This window comes from Salmo trutta, chromosome 5 (genome assembly GCF_901001165.1).
Source record: "Salmo trutta chromosome 5, fSalTru1.1, whole genome shotgun sequence".
NCBI lineage: Eukaryota > Metazoa > Chordata > Actinopteri > Salmoniformes > Salmonidae > Salmo > Salmo trutta.
This window is the reverse complement of record NC_042961.1, coordinates 17,785,177-17,810,095: the sequence shown is the minus strand read 5'-3', so window position 1 is coordinate 17,810,095 and position 24,919 is coordinate 17,785,177. Positions and strand designations below refer to the sequence as shown.

The 24,919-nt window shown below is 39.9% G+C and overlaps 1 protein-coding gene across 3 annotated transcripts; it reads right to left on the bottom strand.

The window, feature by feature from the left end:
- Nucleotides 1-15,086: 15,086 nt before the first annotated feature.
- LOC115193776 (polymeric immunoglobulin receptor) lies at nucleotides 15,087-23,082 on the bottom strand. 3 transcript variants are annotated; one of them, XM_029752747.1, is made up of 11 exons: nucleotides 22,956-23,082; nucleotides 21,722-22,045; nucleotides 20,946-21,281; nucleotides 20,418-20,484; nucleotides 18,592-18,680; nucleotides 18,395-18,435; nucleotides 17,263-17,328; nucleotides 17,019-17,090; nucleotides 16,809-16,874; nucleotides 16,511-16,564; nucleotides 15,087-16,333 (listed from the first exon to the last, which is right to left on the bottom strand). In XM_029752747.1, the coding sequence occupies exons 1-10, from the start codon at nucleotides 23,011-23,013 to the stop codon at nucleotides 16,511-16,513; spliced, it is 1,173 nt and encodes a 390-aa protein (XP_029608607.1). In that variant the 5' UTR covers nucleotides 23,014-23,082; the 3' UTR covers nucleotides 15,087-16,333. The 3 variants fall into 3 exon arrangements, with proteins under 3 accessions (XP_029608607.1, XP_029608608.1, XP_029608609.1); XM_029752748.1 differs by having other exon boundaries at nucleotides 15,087-16,330; XM_029752749.1 differs by having other exon boundaries at nucleotides 17,293-17,328.
- Nucleotides 23,083-24,919: the final 1,837 nt, after the last annotated feature.

Genomic DNA, 24,919 nt, shown 5'->3' with positions numbered 1-24,919 from the left:
ACTACGGTTTGCAACTGCACATGGGGACAAAGATCGTACTTTTTGGAGAAAGGTCCTCTGGTCTGATGAAATAAAAATATAACTGTTTTGCCATAATGACCATCATTATGTTTGGAGGAGAAAGGGGGAGGCTTGCAAGCCGAAGAACACCATCCCAAACGTGAAGCACTGGGTGGCAGCATCATGTTGTAGGGGTGTTTTGCTGAAGGAGGGACTGGTGCACTTCACAAAATAGAAGGCTTCATGAGGAAGGAAAATTATGTGGATATATTGAAGCAACATCTCAAGACATCAGTCAGGATGTTAAAGCATACTTCCAAAGTTGTGGCAAAATGGCTTAAGGACAACAAAGTCAAGCTTGTGGACGGCTATTCAAAACGTTTGACCAAGGTTAAACAATTTAAAGGCAATGCTACCAAATACTAATTGAGTGTATGTAAACTTGTGACCCACTGTGAATGTGATGAAAGAAATAAAAGCTGAAATGAATAATTCTCTCTACTATTATTCAGACATTTCACGTTCTTAAAATAAAGTGGTGATCCTAGCTGACCTAAAACAGGGAATTTTTACTAGGATTAAATTTCAGGAATTGTGAAAAACTGAATTTAAATATATTTGGATAAGGTGTATGTCAACTAAGACTTCAACTTAATTTATATTGTTTTACTGCTCTAGGAATTTAAATATTGTTTGGATAACCTTATTTACTATCATGTATTGATTTTTAACTGACTTTTTTTTCACTCTATGCCATGCGCACTGCAGAGAACACCAGAAGAAGAATTATCATTTAATTACCATAGTGAATTATTGTAATGTTTGTTTATGTGTTAATTAATCCCATAAGGGATGGGTTACCAATTGGCGATTTGACACAAAAATAAAATGTCATTAATTAATTAATTAATTAATTCATTCATTCATTGTATAGCCATGAGCAGTAGGCTACTTACTGTAATGTAGTACTTAAGATCTACTGTAGCGGTGTTCACAGTCTGAAATATGACAGCCACTATTGTCTTCATTAATCCTCTTCACATTTTCTATGGAAGTGTTGGTGGCCTGAGTTAATCTGGATTTAGCAAACATGATGTCCAGTATTGAGAGCCTAATTGTAGTGATAGAGAAATGATCGCAGAGGAACAATGATTTATAGATAGAAATCAGCAGCGTTATGGATGGTGGGCAGTTGAGGGAGAAGGTCAGGAATAGAAGGTCGTTATAGACTCTCCAAATGTATTGGTTTAATGAAAATGTACTGTGTCTTTCTTCAATGTGATAATAGATCATGCTAATGTTCTTCTTGCTAATGCAAATTTCACCTCTCGTCTCGCCGTACCGTCTCCATATGTTTATTCGGAGTGATATCGATACTGTTCAAATGCTTTCACTGACATACTGTAATATAGAGCATTTTGCAGTGTCCCTTTTTCCTGTTATTTCATCTCATTCACATGTCATGGCACTAGATCAAGCCAGATGTTGGTTATTCAACGTCTCTGATCCTCTACCACCAGTCTCATGATAATACCTACATAAGCATAGTTGTCTTCCCTGTGGCTCAGTTGGTAGAGCATGGTGTTTGCAACGCCAGCATGGTGTGTGCAACACCAGGGTTGTGGGTTTGTTTCCCACGGGGGGCCAGTACAAAAAAAAATGCATGAAATGTATGCATTCACTACTGTAAGTCGCTCTGGATAAGAGCGTCTGCTAAATGACTAAAATGTAAATGTAAGTTAGAAACAACCAACAGGAAAGGGTTAGAGGCACTGCAGGCAACAAGACATTGGTCAAGAGTTTCACTTCACACCACCTGAAAGTATAATTCACATAAAACCATGAATAAACATGTACAGATGAAATAGTTAAAGTACACACATCAAGTATTTTTTATTGTTAATGTGTGATGTTTAGAAAGATTTTGGATATAGAATTATACAATCTGACACATGTACAGTATGACCATATGACCATGGTAAATGTGTCCCTTGGTTGCTCCAGACAGACTTCTCTGCTTTCCACACACTCTCTGCATCATCATCATCATCGTTGGTTTTCAATTAACTTCACTACAGCAACGATGGTGCACAGGAGGAAGAGCAGTGTATTGCCAGCTTTCAGCAGGTAAAAACGTGTTTGTTCCAATCTCTATAAAGAACATTGTTTTGACATGTCATTATGAAACATTTAGTCAGACAGGGGACAAAGTCAGTACAGGGGACACTTCCTTTTTTTAAAGACTTTCATACTTACCTGTACTATACCTTCCTTCTTCAGAATATATTTGCATATCTGGTTATTTATTTTTGAACCACTAACATCTTAGTTTTCATAATTTCATTGCAGAAGTGTATTTACTTAGAAGTGTCATCCACAGACCTTGCACTGGCAATAACTACTTCATTTATCTATAGAAAACATGACTTTAACCAATCCAATTTTCAGGCCTCTATATTATTTACATTGAGTTTAACATTAGTGGCGATCTTTTAAGGGTGTTTTTGTACACTTACTGTCACGCCTTGATCTGTTTCACCTGTCCTTGTGCTTGTCTCCACCCCCTCCAGGTGTCGCCCATCTTCCCTACTTATCCTCTGGGTATTTATACCTGTGTTTTCTATATGTCTGTGCCAGTTCGTCTTTTTTGTCAAGCTTACCAGCGTTTGTCCTGTCAGCGCCTCTTTGTCCAGCCGCTCTTTTTATCGTCCTCCTGGTTTTTGACCCTTGCCTGTCCTGACCCTGTACCCGCCCGCCTGACTACTCCGACTGTCCCTGAGCCTGCCTGCAGTCCTGTTCCTTTGCTCCTACTCTGGATTATTGACCCCTGCCTGCCTTGACCTGTCATTTGCCTGCCCCTGTTACAATAAACATTGTTACTTCACACAGTCTGTAATTGGGTCTTACCTTGATAACTGATACTTACATCTGGTCTCCAGATGTTGTTGACTGAAGCCTGACAGGTAAAAGTGACTGCAGAATCTCCAGTCATAACTGCAGAGACGTCTTTGGTTGCTGGAATTTGCATTGCTGGGAAGGTTTTAAGAAAATAACACTACTTTCAGCATTTCTGTGACTAGCTTCTAAAATAGTAAGTAAAGCATGGATTAAAGTGTGGTTTGTTGTAAATAGTCATTCAGTTCTTACTGTTGTTGGGATTCTGTTTTGTGGTTCGTTGACTGACAGTCATAGGAACAGTTATCAGTAGGTCTCCCAATGCACACTGGTACCAGCATGTGTTCTTCATTTTTAGTCCACTCATAGTCACTGTTACAACTATTTTACCATCAACGATCTGCTTTAGTTCTACTGATGCTTCATCTAAATTCCCAATTACTACTCTCCACACGAGCCACCCAGCATGCACAACCTTATAGTTCCAGAATTACCATAACAATTGACAGTGACACTCCCTCCTACAATTCCAGTCACCTGTTGTTGGTCAACATATAGGCCTGGAATATCTGAACTCTCTGAGAGACAAAATGACAGGTTATGTGTGAGAAACTATATGATATGGACACCATAACTATTCAATCATATAAGAATTTCTTCAAATTTAAATTACATTTATTGATAAAGTCCTTTTTACATCAGCAGATGTCACGAAGTGCTTATCCAGAACCCAGCCTAAAACCCTAAACAGCAATCACTGCAGATGTAGAAGCACTCTGGCTAGGAAAACTCCCTAGAAAGGCAGGAACCTAGGATGAAACCTAGAGAGGAATCAGGCTCTGAGGGGTGGCCAGTCCTCTTCTGGCTTTGCCGGGTGGAGATTATGGCCATTAAGCCCAGATCGTTCTTCAAGATGTTCAAACATTCATATATGACCAGCAGGGTCAAATAATAATCACAGTGGTTGTAGAGGGTGCAACAGTCAGGACCTCAGGAGTAAATGTCAGTTGGCTTTTCTTAGACGAGCATTCATAGGTCGAGACAGCAGTAGAGAAGGAGAGAGAGAGGGAGATGGATAGAGAGGGTTGAAAACAGAAGGTCCAGCACAAGGTAGCACATCCGGTGAACAGGTCAGGTTTCCATAGCCACAGGTAAAACAGCAGAAACTAGATCAGCAGCACGATCAGGTGGACTGGGGACGAGGACAGCCAGGAGTCATCAGGTCAGGTAGACCCGAGACATGGTCCTATGTCTCAGGTCCTCCGGGAAGGGAGAGAGAAAGAGATAGATGGAAGAATTAGAGAGAGCATACTTAAGTTCACACAGGACACCAGATACAATAGGAACATTTCACCAGATAGGACAGACTGACCCTAGCCCCCCGGGCACATAGACTATTGCAGCATAGATACTGGAGGTTGAGACAGGGTTGGTCGGGGGACACAGTTGCCCTGTCCCACAATACACCCAGACAGGGCCAACCAGGCAGGATATAACCCCACCCACTTTGCCAATGCACAGCCCCCACACCACTAGAGGGGTATCAACAGACCACAAACGTACTACCCTGAGACAAGGCTGAGTATAGCCCACGAAAGATAACCTCCCCCACACTTGCCCGAGGGTTGCGCAAAACCGGACAAGAAGATCATGTCATTGACTCAACCCACTCAAGTTGAGTAATCGTTTCTGTGAAGTGTTGACAGTATGGGGTGGTGGGAAAAGTAGCATCACATTATATAGGACTGTTTATGTAACATTACTTCATCCTATTCATTCTGCTTCACTGAACAGAGATGCTAGCAATATATAGATCGTATACACTCTTACGTCGTCATCCACTACTCCTTTGATACCAAGGTCACACCAGTAATACCCAGTGTCCCCTGGATCCAGGTCTAGATCACTGTCAAGATTTGCTTGTTGACGTCATCAGTGATTAAGTGTCTGATCACTGCTCATAGGGGTGTCAGTTCATTACTGGGCTTTGATCCTTTCTTATTTCTTTTGATCCTGATAAACTCCCAAGTCCCTGCTGTTGAGGTAGGTTCCTTGTCAATCATTGGCTTATTGGTGAAATCAGTAATCCGACAATATCTTCTTTAAGTAAATTAATTAAACCTTTATTAATGCAATTGCAGACAGAAGTTGACAATGGAAACATAGCGTGTATGTTTCAGAGTAAGTTCTGCAAAATAAAAAAGGTAAAAGTTGCTTTAATATACTTGCAGTCAATCCCTAGTGATGTAACGGCCTACGTCAACACCTTCTACTCATGAGACCAAGCCCATGCATATACAATTATACAAACTTGCAGGAGAAAACAATATTCCAGTGTTTTCTAAGGGCTCAACAGTATTTGTCTATTCCCGTGTGGCTTACAGTGATGTGTCTGACTTGTCTCTTATCTATTTACTCCCCTGCAGGGGTCAGTGTCTATGTATCTTTTAGCCTTGAGGCGATTTCTCACAGACACCCAGTTTTGACTGCAATGGCTCACACATCTGCTCAGACCGTTTCTTATAAGAGTCAGAGACTAGAAAATAACTGTGGAACAATATTAAACCTTATAATGCACATATTGCTAATCTGTGGTCCAGGACCCTATAAATGTAGTGCGGGAGGGTCTTATAGACCTTCCCCTTCTATTAACCTCTATGGGCTAGGTGGGACGCAAGCTCAACAGCCAGTGGAATCCCGTGGCGCGATATTCAAATACCTTAGAAATGCTATTACTTCAATTTCTCAAACAATTTTACACAATTTTAACCTCTCTAGGACCGGCGGGACGAATTCGTCCCACCTACGTAACAGCCAGTTGAATCCTGTGGCGCGATTTTCAAATATCTTCAATTTCTCAAACATATGACTATTTTACAGCTATTTAAAGACAAGACTCTCGTTAATCTAACCACACTGTCCGATTTCAAAAAGGCTTTACAACGAAAGCAAAACATTAGATTATGAAAGCAGAGTACCCAGCCAGAAATAATCAGACACCCATTTTTCAAGCTAGCATATAATGTCACAAAAACCCAGAAGACAGCTAAATACAGCACTAACCTATGATGATCTTCATCAGATGACACACCTAGGACATTATGTTATACAATACATGCATGTTTTGTTCAATCAAGTTCATATTTATATCAAAAAACAGTTTTTTACATTAGCATGTGACGTTCAGAACTAGCATACCCCCCGCAAACTTCCGGGGAATTTACTAACAATTTACTAAATTACTCACGATAAACGTTCACAAAAAGCATAACAATTATTTTAAGAATTATAGATACATTACTCCTCTATGCACTCGATATGTCCGATTTTAAAATAGCTTTTCGGATGAAGCACATTTTGCAATATTCTGAGTAGATAGCCCGGCATCACAGGGCTAGCTATTTAGACACCCACCAAGTTTAGCCTTCACCAAAATCACATTTACTATTAGAAAAGTTTGATTACCTTTCCTGTTCTTCGTCAGAATGCACTCCCAGGACTTCTACTTCAATAACAAATGTAGGTTTGGTCCAAAATAATCCATAGTTATGTTCCAACAGCGACGTTTTGTTCGTGCGTTCTAGACACTATCCCAATGGTAAATAACGGTCACGCGCACGGCGCATTTCGTGACAAAAGATTTCTAAATATTTCATTACCGTACTTCGAAGCATTTCAACCGCTGTTTAAAATCAATTTTTATGCAATTTTTCTCGTAAAAAAGCGATAATATTCCGACCGGGAATCTGCAATTAGGTAAACAGCCGAAAGAAAATACTGCACGGGGTCGAATCGGGCACGCGCCTAATTCCATTGTCCTCTGATAGACCACTTGGCAAAGGCGATTATGTGTTTCAGCCTGAGGCTGCCTCGTCATCGTTCAGGTTTTTCCCGGGCTCTGAGAGCCTATTGGAGCCGTAGGAAGTGTCACGTTACAGCTAAGATCCTAACTCAATAAACAGAAGCAAGAACAACAACACCTTGTCAGACAGGCCACTTCCTGCATGAAATCTTCTCAGGTTTTCACCTGCCATAGGAGTTCTGTTATACTCACAGACACCATTCAAACAGTTTTAGAAACTTTAGGGTGTTTTCTATCCAAAGCCAATAATTACATGCATATTCTAGTTACTGGGCAGGGGTAGTAACCAGATTAAATCGGGTACATTTTTTATCCGGATGTGAAAATACTGCCCCCTTTCCCAAAGAAGTTAAAGACAAGACCCTTTTTAATCTAACCACACTGTCCGATTTCAAAAAGGCTTTACAACGAAAGCAAAACATTAGATTATGTCAGCAGAGTACCCAGCCAGAAATTATCAGACACCCATTTTTCAAGCTAGCATATAATGTCACAACAACCAAAACCACAGCTAAATGCAGCACTAACCTTTGATGATCTTCATCAGATGACACTCCTAGGACATTATGTTATACAATACATGCATGTTTTGTTCAATCAAGTTCATATTTATATCAAAAACCAGCTTTTATATTAGCATGTGACTAGCATTCCCACCGAACACTTCCGGTGAATTTACTAAATTACTCACGATAAACGTCCACAAAAAGCATAACAATTATTTTAGGAATTATAGATACAGAACTCCTTTATGCAATCGCTATGTCCGATTTTAAAATAGCTTTTCGGTGAAAGCACATTTTGCAACATTCTGAGTAGATATCCCGGCAATCACATGCTAGCTATTTTGACACCGACCAAGTTTGGCCCTCACCAAACTCAGATTTACTATAAGAAAAATTGGATTACTTTTGCTGTTCTTCATCAGAATGCACTCCCAGGACTTCTACTTCAATAACAAATGTTGGTTTGGTTCCAAATAATCCATAGTTATATCCAAATAGCGGTGTTTTGTTCGTGCGTTCAAGACACTATCCGAAGGGTAAAGAAGGGTGATGCGCCCGGCGCGTTTCGTGACAAACAAATTCAAAATATTCCATTACCGTACTTTGATGCATGTCAAACGCTGTTTAAAATCAATTTTTATGCAATTTTTCTGGTAAAAAAGCGATAATATTCCGACCGGGAAACCTTGTTTTTGTTCAAAGACTGAAAATGTAAACATGGTGGAGGCTCGTGCACGAGCGCCCCAGTCTCATTGTTCTCAGATCGACCACTATCCAAATGCGCTACTGTTTTTCAGCCATGGCCTGCAAAGTAATCATTTAACGTTCTGGCGCCTTCTGAGAGCCTATGGGAGCGTTAGAAAATGTCACGTTATGCCAGAGATCCCCTGTTTTGGATAGAGTTGATCAAGAAGGCCAAGAAATAGTCAGAGAGAGCGCTTCCTGTTTGGAATCTTCTCAGCTTTTGGCCTGCCAAATGAGTTCTGTTATACTCACAGACACCATTCAAACAGTTTTAGAAACTTTAGGGTGTTTTCTATCCAAATCAAACAATTATATGCATATTGTAGTTACTGGGCAGGAGTAGTAACTAGATTAAATCGGGTACGTTTTTTATCCGACCGTGCAAATACTGCCCGCTATCCCCAACAGGTTAATAGAACATAAGCATAATCAATTATTATAATACATCAATCATTCACCAAAGTCAGATTTACTATAAGAAAAATGTTATTACCTTTGCTGTCTTCGTCAGAATGCACTCCCAGGACTTCTACTTCAATAACAAATGTTGGTTTGGTCCCAAATAATCCATAGTTATGTTCCAACAGCGGCGTTTTGTTCGTGCGTTCAAGACACTATCCGAAGGGTAAATAAGGGTTACGAGCATTGCGCATTTTGTGACAAAAAATGTCTAAATATTCCATTACCGTACTTCCAAGCATGTCACCCGCTGTTTAAAATCATTTTTTATGCCACTTTTCTCATAAAAAAAGCGATAATATTCCGACTGGCAAAGCCTGTTTACATTCAACGAGAGAAAAAGTAAAAGCATGCTATCCCCTCATGCACGAGCCTCGTCTAATGGCCGTTTGATAGAGCACTTGCCAAACGAGCTGGTGTGTTTCAGCCTGGGCATTGAATTACGTCATTCAGCTTTTTCCCGGGTTCTGAGAGCGTATGGGAGCCGTAGGACGTGTCACGTTACAGCAAAGATCCTCAATCTTCAATAAACAGAGGCAAGAAGAACAACCACTTGTCAGACAGGCCACTTCCTGGTTAGAATCTTCTCAGGTTTTTGCCTGCCATATGAGTTCTGTTATACTCACAGACACCATTCAAACAGTTTTAGAAACTTTAGGGTGTTTTCTATCCAAAGCCAATAATTACATGCATATTCTAGTTACTGGGCAGGGGTAGTAACCAGATTAAATCGGGTACATTTTTTATCCGGATGTGAAAATACTGCCCCCTTTCCCAAAGAAGTTAAAGACAAGACCCTTTTTAATCTAACCACACTGTCCGATTTCAAAAAGGCTTTACAACGAAAGCAAAACATTAGATTATGTCAGCAGAGTACCCAGCCAGAAATTATCAGACACCCATTTTTCAAGCTAGCATATAATGTCACAACAACCAAAACCACAGCTAAATGCAGCACTAACCTTTGATGATCTTCATCAGATGACACTCCTAGGACATTATGTTATACAATACATGCATGTTTTGTTCAATCAAGTTCATATTTATATCAAAAACCAGCTTTTATATTAGCATGTGACTAGCATTCCCACCGAACACTTCCGGTGAATTTACTAAATTACTCACGATAAACGTCCACAAAAAGCATAACAATTATTTTAGGAATTATAGATACAGAACTCCTTTATGCAATCGCTATGTCCGATTTTAAAATAGCTTTTCGGTGAAAGCACATTTTGCAACATTCTGAGTAGATATCCCGGCAATCACATGCTAGCTATTTTGACACCGACCAAGTTTGGCCCTCACCAAACTCAGATTTACTATAAGAAAAATTGGATTACTTTTGCTGTTCTTCATCAGAATGCACTCCCAGGACTTCTACTTCAATAACAAATGTTGGTTTGGTTCCAAATAATCCATAGTTATATCCAAATAGCGGTGTTTTGTTCGTGCGTTCAAGACACTATCCGAAGGGTAAAGAAGGGTGATGCGCCCGGCGCGTTTCGTGACAAACAAATTCAAAATATTCCATTACCGTACTTTGATGCATGTCAAACGCTGTTTAAAATCAATTTTTATGCAATTTTTCTGGTAAAAAAGCGATAATATTCCGACCGGGAAACCTTGTTTTTGTTCAAAGACTGAAAATGTAAACATGGTGGAGGCTCGTGCACGAGCGCCCCAGTCTCATTGTTCTCAGATCGACCACTATCCAAATGCGCTACTGTTTTTCAGCCATGGCCTGCAAAGTAATCATTTAACGTTCTGGCGCCTTCTGAGAGCCTATGGGAGCGTTAGAAAATGTCACGTTATGCCAGAGATCCCCTGTTTTGGATAGAGTTGATCAAGAAGGCCAAGAAATAGTCAGAGAGAGCGCTTCCTGTTTGGAATCTTCTCAGCTTTTGGCCTGCCAAATGAGTTCTGTTATACTCACAGACACCATTCAAACAGTTTTAGAAACTTTAGGGTGTTTTCTATCCAAATCAAACAATTATATGCATATTGTAGTTACTGGGCAGGAGTAGTAACTAGATTAAATCGGGTACGTTTTTTATCCGACCGTGCAAATACTGCCCGCTATCCCCAACAGGTTAATAGAACATAAGCATAATCAATTATTATAATACATCAATCATTCACCAAAGTCAGATTTACTATAAGAAAAATGTTATTACCTTTGCTGTCTTCGTCAGAATGCACTCCCAGGACTTCTACTTCAATAACAAATGTTGGTTTGGTCCCAAATAATCCATAGTTATGTTCCAACAGCGGCGTTTTGTTCGTGCGTTCAAGACACTATCCGAAGGGTAAATAAGGGTTACGAGCATTGCGCATTTTGTGACAAAAAATGTCTAAATATTCCATTACCGTACTTCCAAGCATGTCACCCGCTGTTTAAAATCATTTTTTATGCCACTTTTCTCATAAAAAAAGCGATAATATTCCGACTGGCAAAGCCTGTTTACATTCAACGAGAGAAAAAGTAAAAGCATGCTATCCCCTCATGCACGAGCCTCGTCTAATGGCCGTTTGATAGAGCACTTGCCAAACGAGCTGGTGTGTTTCAGCCTGGGCATTGAATTACGTCATTCAGCTTTTTCCCGGGTTCTGAGAGCGTATGGGAGCCGTAGGACGTGTCACGTTACAGCAAAGATCCTCAATCTTCAATAAACAGAGGCAAGAAGAACAACCACTTGTCAGACAGGCCACTTCCTGGTTAGAATCTTCTCAGGTTTTTGCCTGCCATATGAGTTCTGTTATACTCACAGACACCATTCAAACAGTTTTAGAAACTTTAGGGTGTTTTCTATCCAAAGCCAATAATTATATGCATATTCTAGTTACTGGGCAGGAGTAGTAACCAGATTAAATCGGGTACGTTTTTTATCCGGCCGTGTAAATACTGCCCCATATCCCCAACAGGTAAAATATTCAATGGATGAACACTAACTCCGCTGCACCTTGGTCTACTCTCTCTCACGACAGCCGTTACAGAATTACCCACCACAAAAAGACCAAGCAGCGGAGAAGAGGGCAGATGGAAGTCAAGGAGGACTATTGGAAGCAGCGCGCTCGGGAGGAGATGGCATCCTGGTCGCTGGAGGTGTTGGAGTCAAGGATTGACTGGACATGGGAGCAATTGCGGAGCCGCCTGCCTGTCAGGAGCCGCCAGAGCCGCCCGCCTGTCAGGAGCCGCCAGAGCCGCCCGCCTGTCAGGAGCCACCAGAGCCGCCCGCCTGTCAGGAGCCGCCAGAGCCGCCCTCCTGTCAGGAGCCGCCAGAGCCACCCGCCTGTCAGGAGCCGCCAGAGCCGCCCGCCTTTCCGGAGCCGCCAGAGCCGATGTAAAGTACTTAAGTAAAAATACTTGAAAGTAGTTATTGGGGGGTATCTGTAGTTTATTTTACTATTTATATTTTTGACAACTATTATTTTAACTTCACTACATTCCTAAAGAAAATGATATACTTTTAACTTTTTACTCCTGACACCCAAGAGGACTTGTTACATTTTAAATGCTTAGCAGGACAGGAACATGGTCTAATTCACACACTTAGCAAGAGTACATCCCTGGTCATCCCTACTGCCTCTGATCTGGCAGTCTCACTAAACACATGCATTGTTTGTACAGTAAATGGTGTCTGGGTGTTGGAGCCCCTGGCTATCTGTAAATGAAATAAAATCTTGAAAACGTGGCCATCTGCTTTGCTTAATATAAGGAATTCGAAATGATTTATACTTATACTTTTGATACTTTAAGTATATTTTAACAATTACATTTACTTTTGATACTTAAGTGTATTTAAAACCGAATACTTTCAGACTTTTACTCAAGTAGTATTTTCTGGGTGACTTTTGCTTGAGTCATTTTCTATTAAGGTATCTTTACTTTTTCTCAGTTATGACAATTGGATACTTTTTCCACCACTGCTGTACTGTCGCCTCATGATACATTTTTTGTTTATCAAACCCCAAATTCTGGTGTATAGCTCCAAAATAAAGGTTTTAGCTTCACTGTCCAAATACTTACAGTATGTAGGGGAATGTATACATATACAGTAAATGCATTGATTATAGAAGAGATAATCAAAACACTACTGCTTCTTAATGATGTAAACAGTTTAACCTGACAGTCTGGAGAAGATAATAAGTAGGAGGGAGAGGGATGTATAAGAAACATTTGTGGGTTTTGGGTTTGTATGTCTTGTGTTAATTATGCACACTTGTGTGTGAAGATCTGAGGCACTGAGTAAAATGACTATTTCGTAATCTTTATAGACATCGCTGATTATCTGTTATTCTCTTCCTGCTTTTGTTTGGGTCCCAATGCCCCCCTCAGTGGCAGATAGCAACAATTGCATTCAATAGGCTAGTTTTGACATAAGGCACTTACTCAATATTCTTTAATAAAAATAAAACATTCAGGTTTATTCTGTTTCTTTACATGTTATTGAAGAAACACACATGTACAGTTAAGTATCCACATGGGCATAATTGTGACAGTTTAATACAAGACGTTCAGTCCAAAAATATATACAGATTAGGGAGTGAACGTTAATTCTAATAAGGGTTACATGGAGAAAAGCAGACCTCTCTGAAATGAAATTGGATGGCCCTCCCTTCAGCTAAATATATTTGACCTAAACCCTAGAAAGAAAACAAGTTACCCTCCCATATACCCAAAATAATAATTTAAACCAAGTGGATGCAGAGAACATGTCTACCATTTACCCTCACTTCTTGGACAGACCAGAGCCTTAGATATCCAGTTTTAGAAACTGTTCTTCGTATTGTAAGCATTACATGGCAATGCAGGAATTTTGATAGAATACATGGCTGTGGGCCAGAAGGTTGAGTTCGCAGGCAACTTTGGACATGTATAGGGGTGGAAAGATCTTCTTTATAGTAGAATTATTGCATGAATCTATCATGGTATTTTCAGGTTCATAGAAAAAATAGCCCTTTATATACATTTCATGCAATTTGATTTCATTTTACATATTAGCAGAATTTTTTTTTAATACCACACAAATTATCTAAATTACAGGCTAAGAATGGACAGATAAGATGAACACATAGGCCTATCATTCTCCAATGCCAAATCAGTGTGTCTTGTTTGCAACGAAACTGTCCCTGATTGCAAGTAATTAAATCAGGAATTTGAGCATTGTACTTTCAAAAGTTTGGCCTGCCTTCCCACTTAAGACAGTCAGCCTACACTCTTAGAAAAAGATGTGCCATCTCGAACATAAAACGGTTATTCGGCTGTCCCCATAGGAGAACCCTTTGAAAAGCCTTTAAGGTTTCAGGTGGAACCCTTTTGAGTTTCATGTAAAACCCTCTGTGTAAATGGTTCTACATGGAACCCCAAAAAGTTCTATCTGGAACCAAAAAGGGTTCTACCTTGAACCAGGAAGGGTTATCCTATTGGAACAGCCAACAAACCCCCTTATGATGGCGCCAGAGGGGAAGGCTGCCGTCTTATCTGCTCTTAACCAACCATGCTATTTTGTTTGTTTTTTCCGTGTTGTTCGTAATTTGTTTTGTACATAATGTTGCTGCTACTGTCTCTTATGACCGAAAAGAGCTTCTGGACATCACAACTGCGATTGCTCACCTCAAACTGGACGAAGAGTTCTTCTTCAATGAGACTGACTGGAGGGATATAATACAGACACCCGACCAGGCCCAGATCCCCGTTATTCGCTGGAGAAGGAAACTGAGATTTCGCGGAAAGAGATCAGGGTGCCTTGTGAGGATCAGGCGACGAGTGGCTAATCTGCCCTTGCCTTCCGTCCTGCTAGCTAACGTTCAAACGCTGGAAAATAAATGGGACGAACTGAAAGCACGTTTATCCTACCAACGGGACATTAAAAACTGTATTATCTTATGTTTCACCGAGTTGTGGCTGAACGACGACATTAAGAACATACAGCTGGCGGGTTATACTATAGCAACGAGACTGCATATAGGGAGGAGGTCAGAGGCCTGACCGTGTGGTGCAAGGACAACAACCTCTCCCGCAACATGATCAAGACAAAGGAGATGATTGTGGACTACAGGAAAAGGAGGACCGAGCACGCCCCCATTCTCATCAATGGGGCTGTAGTGGAGCAGGTTGAGCGCTTCAAGTTCCTTGGCGTCCACATCACCAACAAACTAACATGGTCCAAGCACACCAAAACAGTCATGATGAGGGCACGACAAAACCTATTCCCCCTCAGGAGACTGAAAATATTTGGCATGGGTCCTCAGATCCTCAGTTCTACATGGAACTGTACCAACGCAGACAAATGTACATTTTAACTGAAGGTTACAAGTCTTTCCCTAAAAGCTGACTGGGTTTAAACATCTTCTACTGTACAAAAAGTGAATAGCTAACTCAATTGATAGTGACAAAATTAAATTACCAAGCAAAGTCTTTTTTTGTCTCCTCGACTATAGGTTGTAGCTTAGCCTCTGAATGTCAAAGAAATTAAACAATGATACAGTATCCCCATATGCATCAGTATCACGTATTTCCCGCGTATTTTACAGCTTGTTTCTAGGATAAAGCATTGCTGACCAAAGCGCTTTTGTGGATCACTTTATATAATCAGATCTGTTTTATTTTCTTCAAAATCTTAAGCTAACAAGGGCTAGGCCTGTGCTTTTTGCCATTTTCTTTAATAAAAGGTAGGATTATGGCAATCCCTCTCATACCCTGCAATTTGAGTCTCGGTTTTAACATAACAGTTCATCACTGACATAGAGGTAGGCTATTTAAAGAGTGTATGGTGGGTGGAGGAATTGACTAATAAATCTTTGGATATAACAGCATATAGCCTAATTCCATCTGTCAAACAGGTAGGTCTAACTCTTATTTCTAAACTAGGAAGAAATGGGCTCCAACACAGAGCCCTCTTGTTGTTAGTAAAGTCTAATTTAAACGAAGACTGAATTTGCCTACTTCCGGCACCATGAGCTTTCCATTTCCAAATGTTTGTGCCGCAGCTGCTGCTTCAAGTGTCAGCAGCCAAATGTAAATGACTCCAATCTGGTTTATTGTGAGGTCAATAACTCTGATAAATACATCATTGGCCAGGAACATTTTGTTTTTAGTCAAATAATTTATAGTAGTATCAAGTCATCTCCAGTCCTCCTCCTCTTAGTGCTCTCCTTCTCAAAGAAAGGCATAATCAAAGCAAAAACTCCTTTGACTCTCCTCATGAACTGCCGCTGAAGGCCAACACAACACAGCCATTGGTAAGGCAGCCCACAAAAAAAGTATTTGTTTAGCAAGAGCAGAGCATCCGGGGCTCAGGGTTAGAATATCCATTGCAGTGTGTTTTATTTACACCATCCCAGCTGCTACGGTATCTTAGAAATATAATGTTGCTCTGTGCTTCTCCGAGCATGCACACATTTAATAGCCTATAAGGGAACTTGATATTGCGCGCCCAGTGGAAAATCAGAGATGAGGGGCGGCATCCGGCACACACAGCCTAATAAGCAACTAATTCTAAAATACTGTGAAATATTGAAATTTGCTAAATTACAAATTATATGACCCTCCCCTGGACTAGAATTAAAAATACTGAACCCTCCCCTTGACTGAAATTGAAAAAGCATTACTGTCCCCCATTTCCCTCCACATAACCATTCTGTACATTTCGATTCATCCTTGAAAAAGAGACCAATAAAAATAATTAGGACAAATGGTTGGGGCAGGGGGTGACAAATAAAAGTATATGTTTTACTGTCAATCTGGACACTTCTGTTCTGATCTCTTAGTACACTGAGATCCTCCAGTATTATCCCCATAAAGCTTGTCTGGATCTTTGGGACCAAGGATTTAATTCAGTCACTGCTGTGCTGCTTTCCCCTGCTGGAGAGAAAGTGAACCTTTAGTCACTCACCTAAAACCATCATTTGTGTGCAGTATGGTTTCCTACTGGATTCACAATCATAGCAACATGTTGTCAGACGAAGTTAAAAGATGACAGCAAATGAAAAGGCAAACATGCTGCATGACTGAAGAGTTATGTTAATGCTTTACACAGACCTATCTCTGGTGTTGGGCCACTGTGCTATAGACCACATCATCTGGTTCTGCTGCCTGTAAGAGGGGAGGAACACAAGCGCAGTCACACGCACAGTCACACGCGCAGTCACACGCGCAGTCACACGCGCAGTCACACGCGCAGTCACACGCGCAGTCACACACGCAGTCACACACGCAGTCACACACAGTTTTAATGGTGATATACAGTGACTTCTGTATTGATGCAGTAACAGTAGACACATACAGGCACGAATAAGTTAGTCAAGTCATCAAGTCATCAATTTTTATGTAGGCCTACATTTGGTTGGGTCTTGTTCTTGGTGACCACAGTGCTGTATGTCACTGCATCATCAGGAAATGAGTCCTGTTACACAAGGAGATATTCCGAAAAAATGTACATCCATTTGACATTCTACAATACATTACAGCTGTCAATAAGTTCTGCTTTTCAAGACATAACAACTCTACAAGACCAGCAATGCTTGTGTTTATTTAGTTTTAAATGTACCCTTTGTGCTGTCCTGTGCTGCTTAGGAATCACAGTGCTGTACAAGTCACTGTGGCTCTCAGGGTTTAGGTCCTGTTTGATGAAGGACAGAGAGTAACATGATCACATCATCTCAGAGAGAGACACACTGTTGACATTCACTTGGAGTTGGTTTGGGTTGAGTTTGAAGGGGGGGGGCTTAAGTTTGGTTACAGAGGGTTTAGGTTGTGTTGGAGGGGATTCGGTCAAAGGGGTTTGGTTCAACCTGTTGTGTTGTTCCTCTGATGTGACTCACAGTGCTGTAGGTAATGTCATGCTCAGGGTCAGCAGGCTGCCGAAGGAATGAAACACAAACCTTGTTAACATCAAACAATGTTTTTACAATATGTTATAGAAGGATGTTGTACCTCATGCATACTGACATGAATTAGAAAATGTTTTGCTGTTTCATTTTTCTCCAGTGATAACACAAAATGTGTTATTGTTCAAGTGTCAGTAGTTGTGGTGAGTGATTTGAGGACGTCTGTTCTGGTCAAAGATGTACACTTAGTGCAAGACTAAATAAAAAACTTAAAGTTATCTTTAAACTGTTTTTTTAAAATATTCACATACTGTAAGAGATCGGGTTATAAAGTGTTAGTTATGACTAACTACTAACCAAAGCGAGCCCTAGAATATCAAGAAGAGAAAGGAACAGATGAGTGAGAAGATAAGATGATCATAGCTTACTTGTCACGTCCTGACCATATACTTAGGTATTTTTGTATTATATTTGGTCAGGACGTGGCAGAGTTATGTTTGGTTATGGTATAGTGGGGTTGTGAGTGTTGGGTTAGGTTCTAGGTTAGGTTTTCTATGTGTAGGTGTATGTCTATGTTTGGTTAATTGGGGTTGGGACTCTCAGTTGAAGGCAGGTGTTGTCTATCTGCCTTTGATTGAGAGTCCCATATAGTGGGGTGTGTTTGTGTTTGGTATTTGTGGGTAATTGTATTTTGCACAGGGTTTCGTTTCTCCTGTGAAACTGTCACCTTTCGCTTTTGCGTGTTTATTTTGTTTTGTCGTTTCCATCTATAATAAATATGATGTGGAACAGTCAACCTGCTGCGTATTGGTCATCAAGTGATTTCGACATATCTTCCGATGAGGGAGAATACGAGGATCGTGACATTACTACTGAGGTGTTTGGGGGTTGGTCTGTTCTGGTCAAAGATGTACACTTAGTGCAAGACTAAATAAAAAACTTAAAGTTATCTTTAAACTGTTTATTTTAATATTCACATACTGTAAGAGATCGAGTTATAAAGTGTTAGTTATGACTAACTACTAACCGGAGAGCCCTAGAATATCAAGAAGAGAAAGGAACAGATGAGTGAGAAGATAACATGATCATAGCTTACTACTGAGGTGTTTGGGGGTTGGTCCTTTGCCTTCTTGTCCTCTGATATAAAGAAAAGAGGATGACCGTACTAATGATCTTTCATGTCAAACCTTTAATTTGTAGAAGCAACAACTCTACTGTATTTATAATATTCCTGCAAATGACATTAGTCATAAACATTACCATTTTTCTTACATCATCTTAACAAATACTTACTATGTTTTCTCAACATCTTCCATGTGACCAAGGTAACAGCTATCAACACCACCAACAGGCTCAAAGGAATGAACAGGACTTCCAGTAAACTGGAATATAAAATAAAATGTAATATATAGATAACCACAGGCATAGTGGTAAATGCTTAAGCAAGAACATTTAAGGAAGATGTTTCATTTTGTATACATTTTTCTTTATCTGAAAATGAAACTGACAGATTTATTTTTGTAATTTGGGGAACTACAGTTATTATTGTTAACCCTGACTCTGGTCTGATCAGCCTTGCTAGTCACAGGTGTCTCCACCAAGGTTATTATAGTTTTGTAATGTGGAGAACTACAGTTAATATTGTTTACCCTGACACTGGTCTCTGGTCTGATCAGCCTTGCTAGTCACAGTTGTCTCCACCAAGGTTATTATAGTTTTGTAATGTGGAGAACTACAGTTAATATTGTTAACCCTGACACTGGTCTCTGGTCTGATCAGCCTTGCTAGTCACAGTTGTCTCCACCAAGGTTATTATAGTTTTGTGTTTTGATATTAGTTTTTATTTCTATTTGTTTTAATATTTTTATTTGAAATTCAGTTTAGTTTCAGTTAGTTTCAGATCTGATTTACAAATTTTATTTCGTTTTAGGTTAATACAAACTTTAACATTTATTTTTTATATTACTTAGATTCAGGTGTAGTGTTAGGGACAGAAAGTAGCCAACGCATGGGAGGTTAGGGGCTGTTTATGTGTTGTATAGTGTTGTGGTTTTTGGGGATGTCACTTCTTGCAACTGTGGGACAGTAATGCACAAGGTGATGGGTCAGGTCGTAGGTTAGGTTGGGTTTAAAGGTAGACTCAGCGAGATGACAGAGATGCACACAGTAAACAGTAGTAGTGTGTCAATAGCCGCAACAACCAGGAACATTGTAGCGAGAGGCTAAACTTCTCAGTAGTTTTGGTCTAGTAGCTACGACGTTGTAGTAGCGTGAAGCGCACCCGTGCACATGGGCAGAAACTCTGTGTGATTGCCAGAACTTGCAACACCTTGAAAGTTATTTTACATATCAGCCAACCACATCATGGCCGCATTCCCCTGCTCAGACATTGCATGTATCAAATCAAAGTTTATTTGTCACGTGCGCCGAATACAACAGGTGTAGACCTTACAGTGAAATGCTTACTTACAGGCTCTATCAACCAATAGATTCATGCCACGTCATCGACTGTGCAGTCAGGCACCAGACTGTTATACCATACGATGTGGTCAGGTGAGATAACATGTACGTAAAATACCTATCCAGGTGTTGTAAGATCTGGCAGGCGTCAGCAACGTATGAGCATTGGAATACGACTGACATGTTATAGCAATCTGGTGTCTGACTGCACAGTCGATGACATTGCACGCTACCATTGGTTGATACATGTAATGTCTGAGCAGGGGAACGCGACCAATATCAGCAGTGCTGCTGGTGGCAACAACATTTTGCAGAGTTTACTTTTAAAGGGAAGTCAATCTCAATGTGACCCGTCAGATTCAGGAGCTTTAAAACAACATTGAAAACCCCATTTAATTTTTGCCAAAAAACTAAATCTGAACATGATCGTAATTATTTCTATTATATTTTAGATGGCTTGGAGTCAAACAAAATAATTTCAGTATAGTTTTAGTTTTTTAAACAGGTGTGTTAAATGTTTTTTTGTTATAAGTTGACTAAATATTTTTTTCATGATTTGTTTCTATTTACTCTAATAGCCTTGGCCCCCACACCCTTACACTATCATCAACTTTTGGGATGACTAACAGTGAGGAAAATACAGAAGAATGAATACTGACCTCTGGTGCTTCGCATCTGTGTTCTCATTAGTTACAACATTGTCACGGTTTGTAACAGAAGGGGTAACTGTGGGAGGACAAGTGTTAAACTCAGAACTGGTTAGTGACATTTGGTGAGTGTTTGGAGCTTGTGTTGCTGTGAGAGGCAGAAATGATAAAGTAGCTTCAATAAACTGACTGGTGTATCATTAAGATTGATATTATTAAAACCAGGTAATTGTGATGTTGATTGAAACTAATCACTATCAGGCTTCCTTAGCTAACGTGTGACACGCATTTGAATCCAATTCTTAACATTTTCAGTACTCATTTCAAATCTAGGTGATAGACATGATCAAAAGTTGTATAAAGAATGTTCATTTGCTCAATGATTTTTAACATGACTGACAGGATCCTCCCAAGGGAATGTGTGGTCCAGAGATTTCCACTTTGTTTCAGAAAAGGCATTTCAATGTTCCTTAATCTCTAACAACACTGGATGATTAAAAGAGAATCATACTTGGTTATATGGGATTGCTCTGTACTTACTTGTGATGGTGCTCTGTGTTGTGGATGGTTGATTGACAGTGACATGAACAGGCATCTGTAGTTTTCCCTTTTCACACCTGTACCAGCCAGTGTTCTCCATCATCAATCCACTCATAGTCACCATTAAGACATAACCATTGGTGGTTTCTCTCTGCTCCTGCACTAACTTCACAAATGTTCCATCTAAATCCACAGAATGTCCCACAGCCACACAAGAGCCTCCCATCCTGCACCACCTCCCGCTGCCTCCAAGTTTACTATAGTAACAGAGCATGGTGACACTCCCTCCTACAACTCCAGTCAGCTCTTGTTGGTCCACATAGAGTTCTGGAGTACCTGAACACAATGATAGAGGCTGTGATTGGATGAGTCTGACAAAGAATACACCAATATATATATTGGCGACTACCTAGTCATCATTGATATTCATATAACACTGAGAAAGTGTATGTTGAAACACTGGTTCAGTCACTGATAGTATGTACAATAGATATAGACTAGAGCGTACAGAACAGACAGTGTGTTTGATGATGATACAGCAACATGTGATTCTATCAAACACACTGTCTGTCCTGACCCAGGAACTGCACAGAGATGTAGTCTACCAATATAATATCCTCTATGGATTTAATTTGGTGAAAATATGTATGACTGCTTTGTAGAGGGAAAAGTAACACACTCATCAACACGACTATTATGGGACATTACTTTAAGAGACATTACTGAGCACTACTATTAATTCTGGTTTAATGGACACAGCAGTGTTTGGATCTTACCTGGAGTAACAGATATCTGCAGACTAACCCCATCATCTGCCTCATTCTTCCTCTCCACAATACACCAGTAATAATCAGAATCACTAGAACTAAGACGTCTCATGGTCACAGTGAAGACTCGCTGGTTGATGTCGTCAGAGATTGAAGTATTGCCACTGGTCTTAGGATGGTCAGTGCGCACTACAGTAGAGCAACCTAACCAATAATATCCCCTACACCAGTATTTCACATTGTTACTATATCTCAGATCATAGAGACATGGGATGGTGATGGAGCCTCCTTGCTTTACAGACACATGACTCACTGTGGACACACTCTGTGTATCTGTTGACACAACAACAGAGAACAGATTTAAATACTTTCATTTTATCCAGCTGCTCATAAGTCCCATTAGATGATCAACCAAACAATTTGACATAATTCTTGAAGTTGTGACTTTTGTAGAAAATTTGGCAAATTGTGTTTGTGACACCAGACAGTAATTGATACATGTAAGTGCTGATGTTGTCACGCCAAAGTCCAGCCATGAGTACAGAGGCAACAATTAAAGTAGCTTTGACATGGAAATTACTACACCCTTAAACTATGGAGACAATCTCTGGTTTCAATTAACATTTCTGTTTAATAAATTAGTATATAGTAAAACATTTGACTGGATGTTCTTGATATCTACTGTAGTACATTTAATCCCACAAAAATGTTTGTGCAAAATAAGTCACAAGCACAGTTGTTAATATTCATATTGTTAGACACAGGAACTTTTTATTTTCTATTTCTTAATAATATGTTAATTCTCTTTTACTTGATGTCTTATTTATGTGTTTTGCAACAACTATAAATGTAGAACTATTGAAAAGTACAACTGTTTCACCAGATAAATTATTGAAAACAGCACTCATTGATCACCTGACCACAAAATGTAACCTTTTTTTTACTAGGCAAGTCAATTAGGAACAGTGGGTAAACTGCCTTATTCAGGGGAAGAATGACAGAATTTTACCTTGTCAGCTCAGGGTTTCGATCTAGCAACCTATCAGTTACTGGCCCAACACTGTAACCACTAGGCTACCTGCCACCCTAATACTGAAATCCATAATGTGACTACAATGTCTGTGGGCAAAGTAGACAGAACATTACAAGTGTTATGACTTTCAGCGTGTACTCAGTCTCAGTATCTGACTTGGAGGAAGTAAGACTAATAATATCAAACAACAAAATGTCTTCCCTCACTTACCTGAGAGTCCAGTGAGGAAGAAAAGGATGCGCATGACAAGGAGGAGATGTGGAGCCATGAGTGGATGAGAGAAAAAGACTGGTAGTATTTATGTTTGTACGGGCAAACTGCTGTGTCAGGGACTAAGGCACCCAGGCAACTGACTACTTCCTTCCTTAACTCTTCCTGTTTTAAAGACATAATGCAACCAGTGCCCTGTGCAAGACCTTGTGTGTTCACTGATGTTGAAAACCTGAAATTGTCAAAATGTTGTAAAACGTCTGCTAATACATACAGTATGCTTGTTTATATGATGATTATTTGTAGTTTATTCCCCATCCTCAATACACTGATAATCTCATGTATTAACTGCTGAGTCCTGTGTTGGTCTGTTCCTGTCTGATAGTAATGAGCTACGAATGCAGCCTTCACTGGTGTTACTGCTAAGAAGAACCTGTTAGTATTGCTGATCCATATTCTCACAGATCTTTATAAATAGTGTATGTCATATTGCTTCATTCAACCCATTACACCCTTGCTATAGCCATCGAATGAGTTACAATGGTACAGATATGTAAAATGTCAATTTGCTACTTGGGTCATTCCTACATTGTGGTGCCTTTTCTGGTGTCAGGAAAAATCACTTCTTATTCAGTGTAAAACAGTGTAAAATGTGGATTCCAAAAGGCTTTAAATAGAAAGGCAGGTGTCCTTTACCTTAAAAACACAAAAATGCATTAAAAAAATATATTCCGTGGAAGTAGAATTTTTACCATGTCCCAGAGTGTTAATCAAGCTATAAAATAATAACATAAAAAAATCTTTCAGTATTTCATAGTCCTAGTTAAATTCTCTCTCAATAACAGTTTTTTCATGATTATTGTGTTTAATCTTATTTAAGATTTTCTGTATCACTGATACCAAATCAAATCAAGATTTTTTTATATAGAACATTTTAGACATGAATGCAATTGTCACATGGAATGACGCTGGAGAGACGATGCAGGTACGGGGAGTAAAACATTTAATGAATAACAGCCATGGCACGAGACAGGAACAGTGTCAATAAAATAGTTATACAAACAAAAGACAAGGAAGCAGCAGGGAACAGAGCTGGGGAACCGACAAATATAGTGGAGGAAATAAACAGATGATGAATGAGTCCAGATGAGTCCAATAACGCTGATGCACGTGACGAGGGAAAGCAGGTGTGCGTGATGCAGGGCAGCCTGACGCCCTCAAGCTCCAGGGGAGGGAAGAGTGGGAGCAGACGTGACACTTTTTATTCCGGTCAAAATGACAGCACAAAAATAACATAAAATGTGCCCAAAACATGGAACATAGACAAAAAGTAATGCTCGTAACAATATCCACAATATCAAAATACATGTAACACAAACAATCCTACACAAAGACATGATGGGGAACCGAGGAATAAATAGATATGAATTGATTGGGGAATGAAAATCAGGTGTGCAGGGAACAAGACAAAACAAATGGATACATGAAAAATGGAGCGGCGATGGCTAGAAAGCCGGTGACATCGACCGCCGAACGCCGCCCGAACAAGGAGAGGAGCCGACTTCAGTTATGGGTTCATAACTTAAAAGCATGTCTGATATGTATTGGGGTGCACAATCGTGGATTGACTTGAAAACCAATAGAAGAATCTTAAAATGAGTTCAAAAACTCACAGGCAGCCAGTGCAGAGACTTTAAAACCGGTGTAATGTGTGCTCTCCATCTAGTCTTGGTCAGTGCCCGTGCTGAAGCATTCTGTATCTTTTGATGTTGACCAATGGATGTCTTAGGCAGACCAGACAGGAGAGCATTACAGTAGTCAAGCCTGCTTTTAATAAAAGCACGGATGAGTCTCTCTGTATCAGCCTGAGATAGAAACGGCCGCACCTTCGCAATGTTCCTCAGGTGGTAAAAAGCTATTTTGGTCAAATTTCTAATGTGTATTTTGAAATTTAGTTCAGAATC

What these genes read in the sequence shown, in the direction of transcription:
- LOC115193776 (XM_029752747.1), bottom strand. Translation starts at nt 23,013, where the DNA reads ATGGCTCCACATCTCCTCCTTGTCATGCGCATCCTTTTCTTCCTCACT. An exon ending in AACACAGAGCACCATCACAA is followed by an intron (nt 20,485 to 20,945) that starts GTAAGTACAGAG and finishes GTCCTCCCACAG; the next exon opens with TTACCCCTTCTGTTACAAAC. An exon ending in AACCCCCAAACACCTCAGTA is followed by an intron (nt 17,329 to 18,394) that starts GTAAGCTATGAT and finishes TTCCTTCGGCAG; the next exon opens with CCTGCTGACCCTGAGCATGA.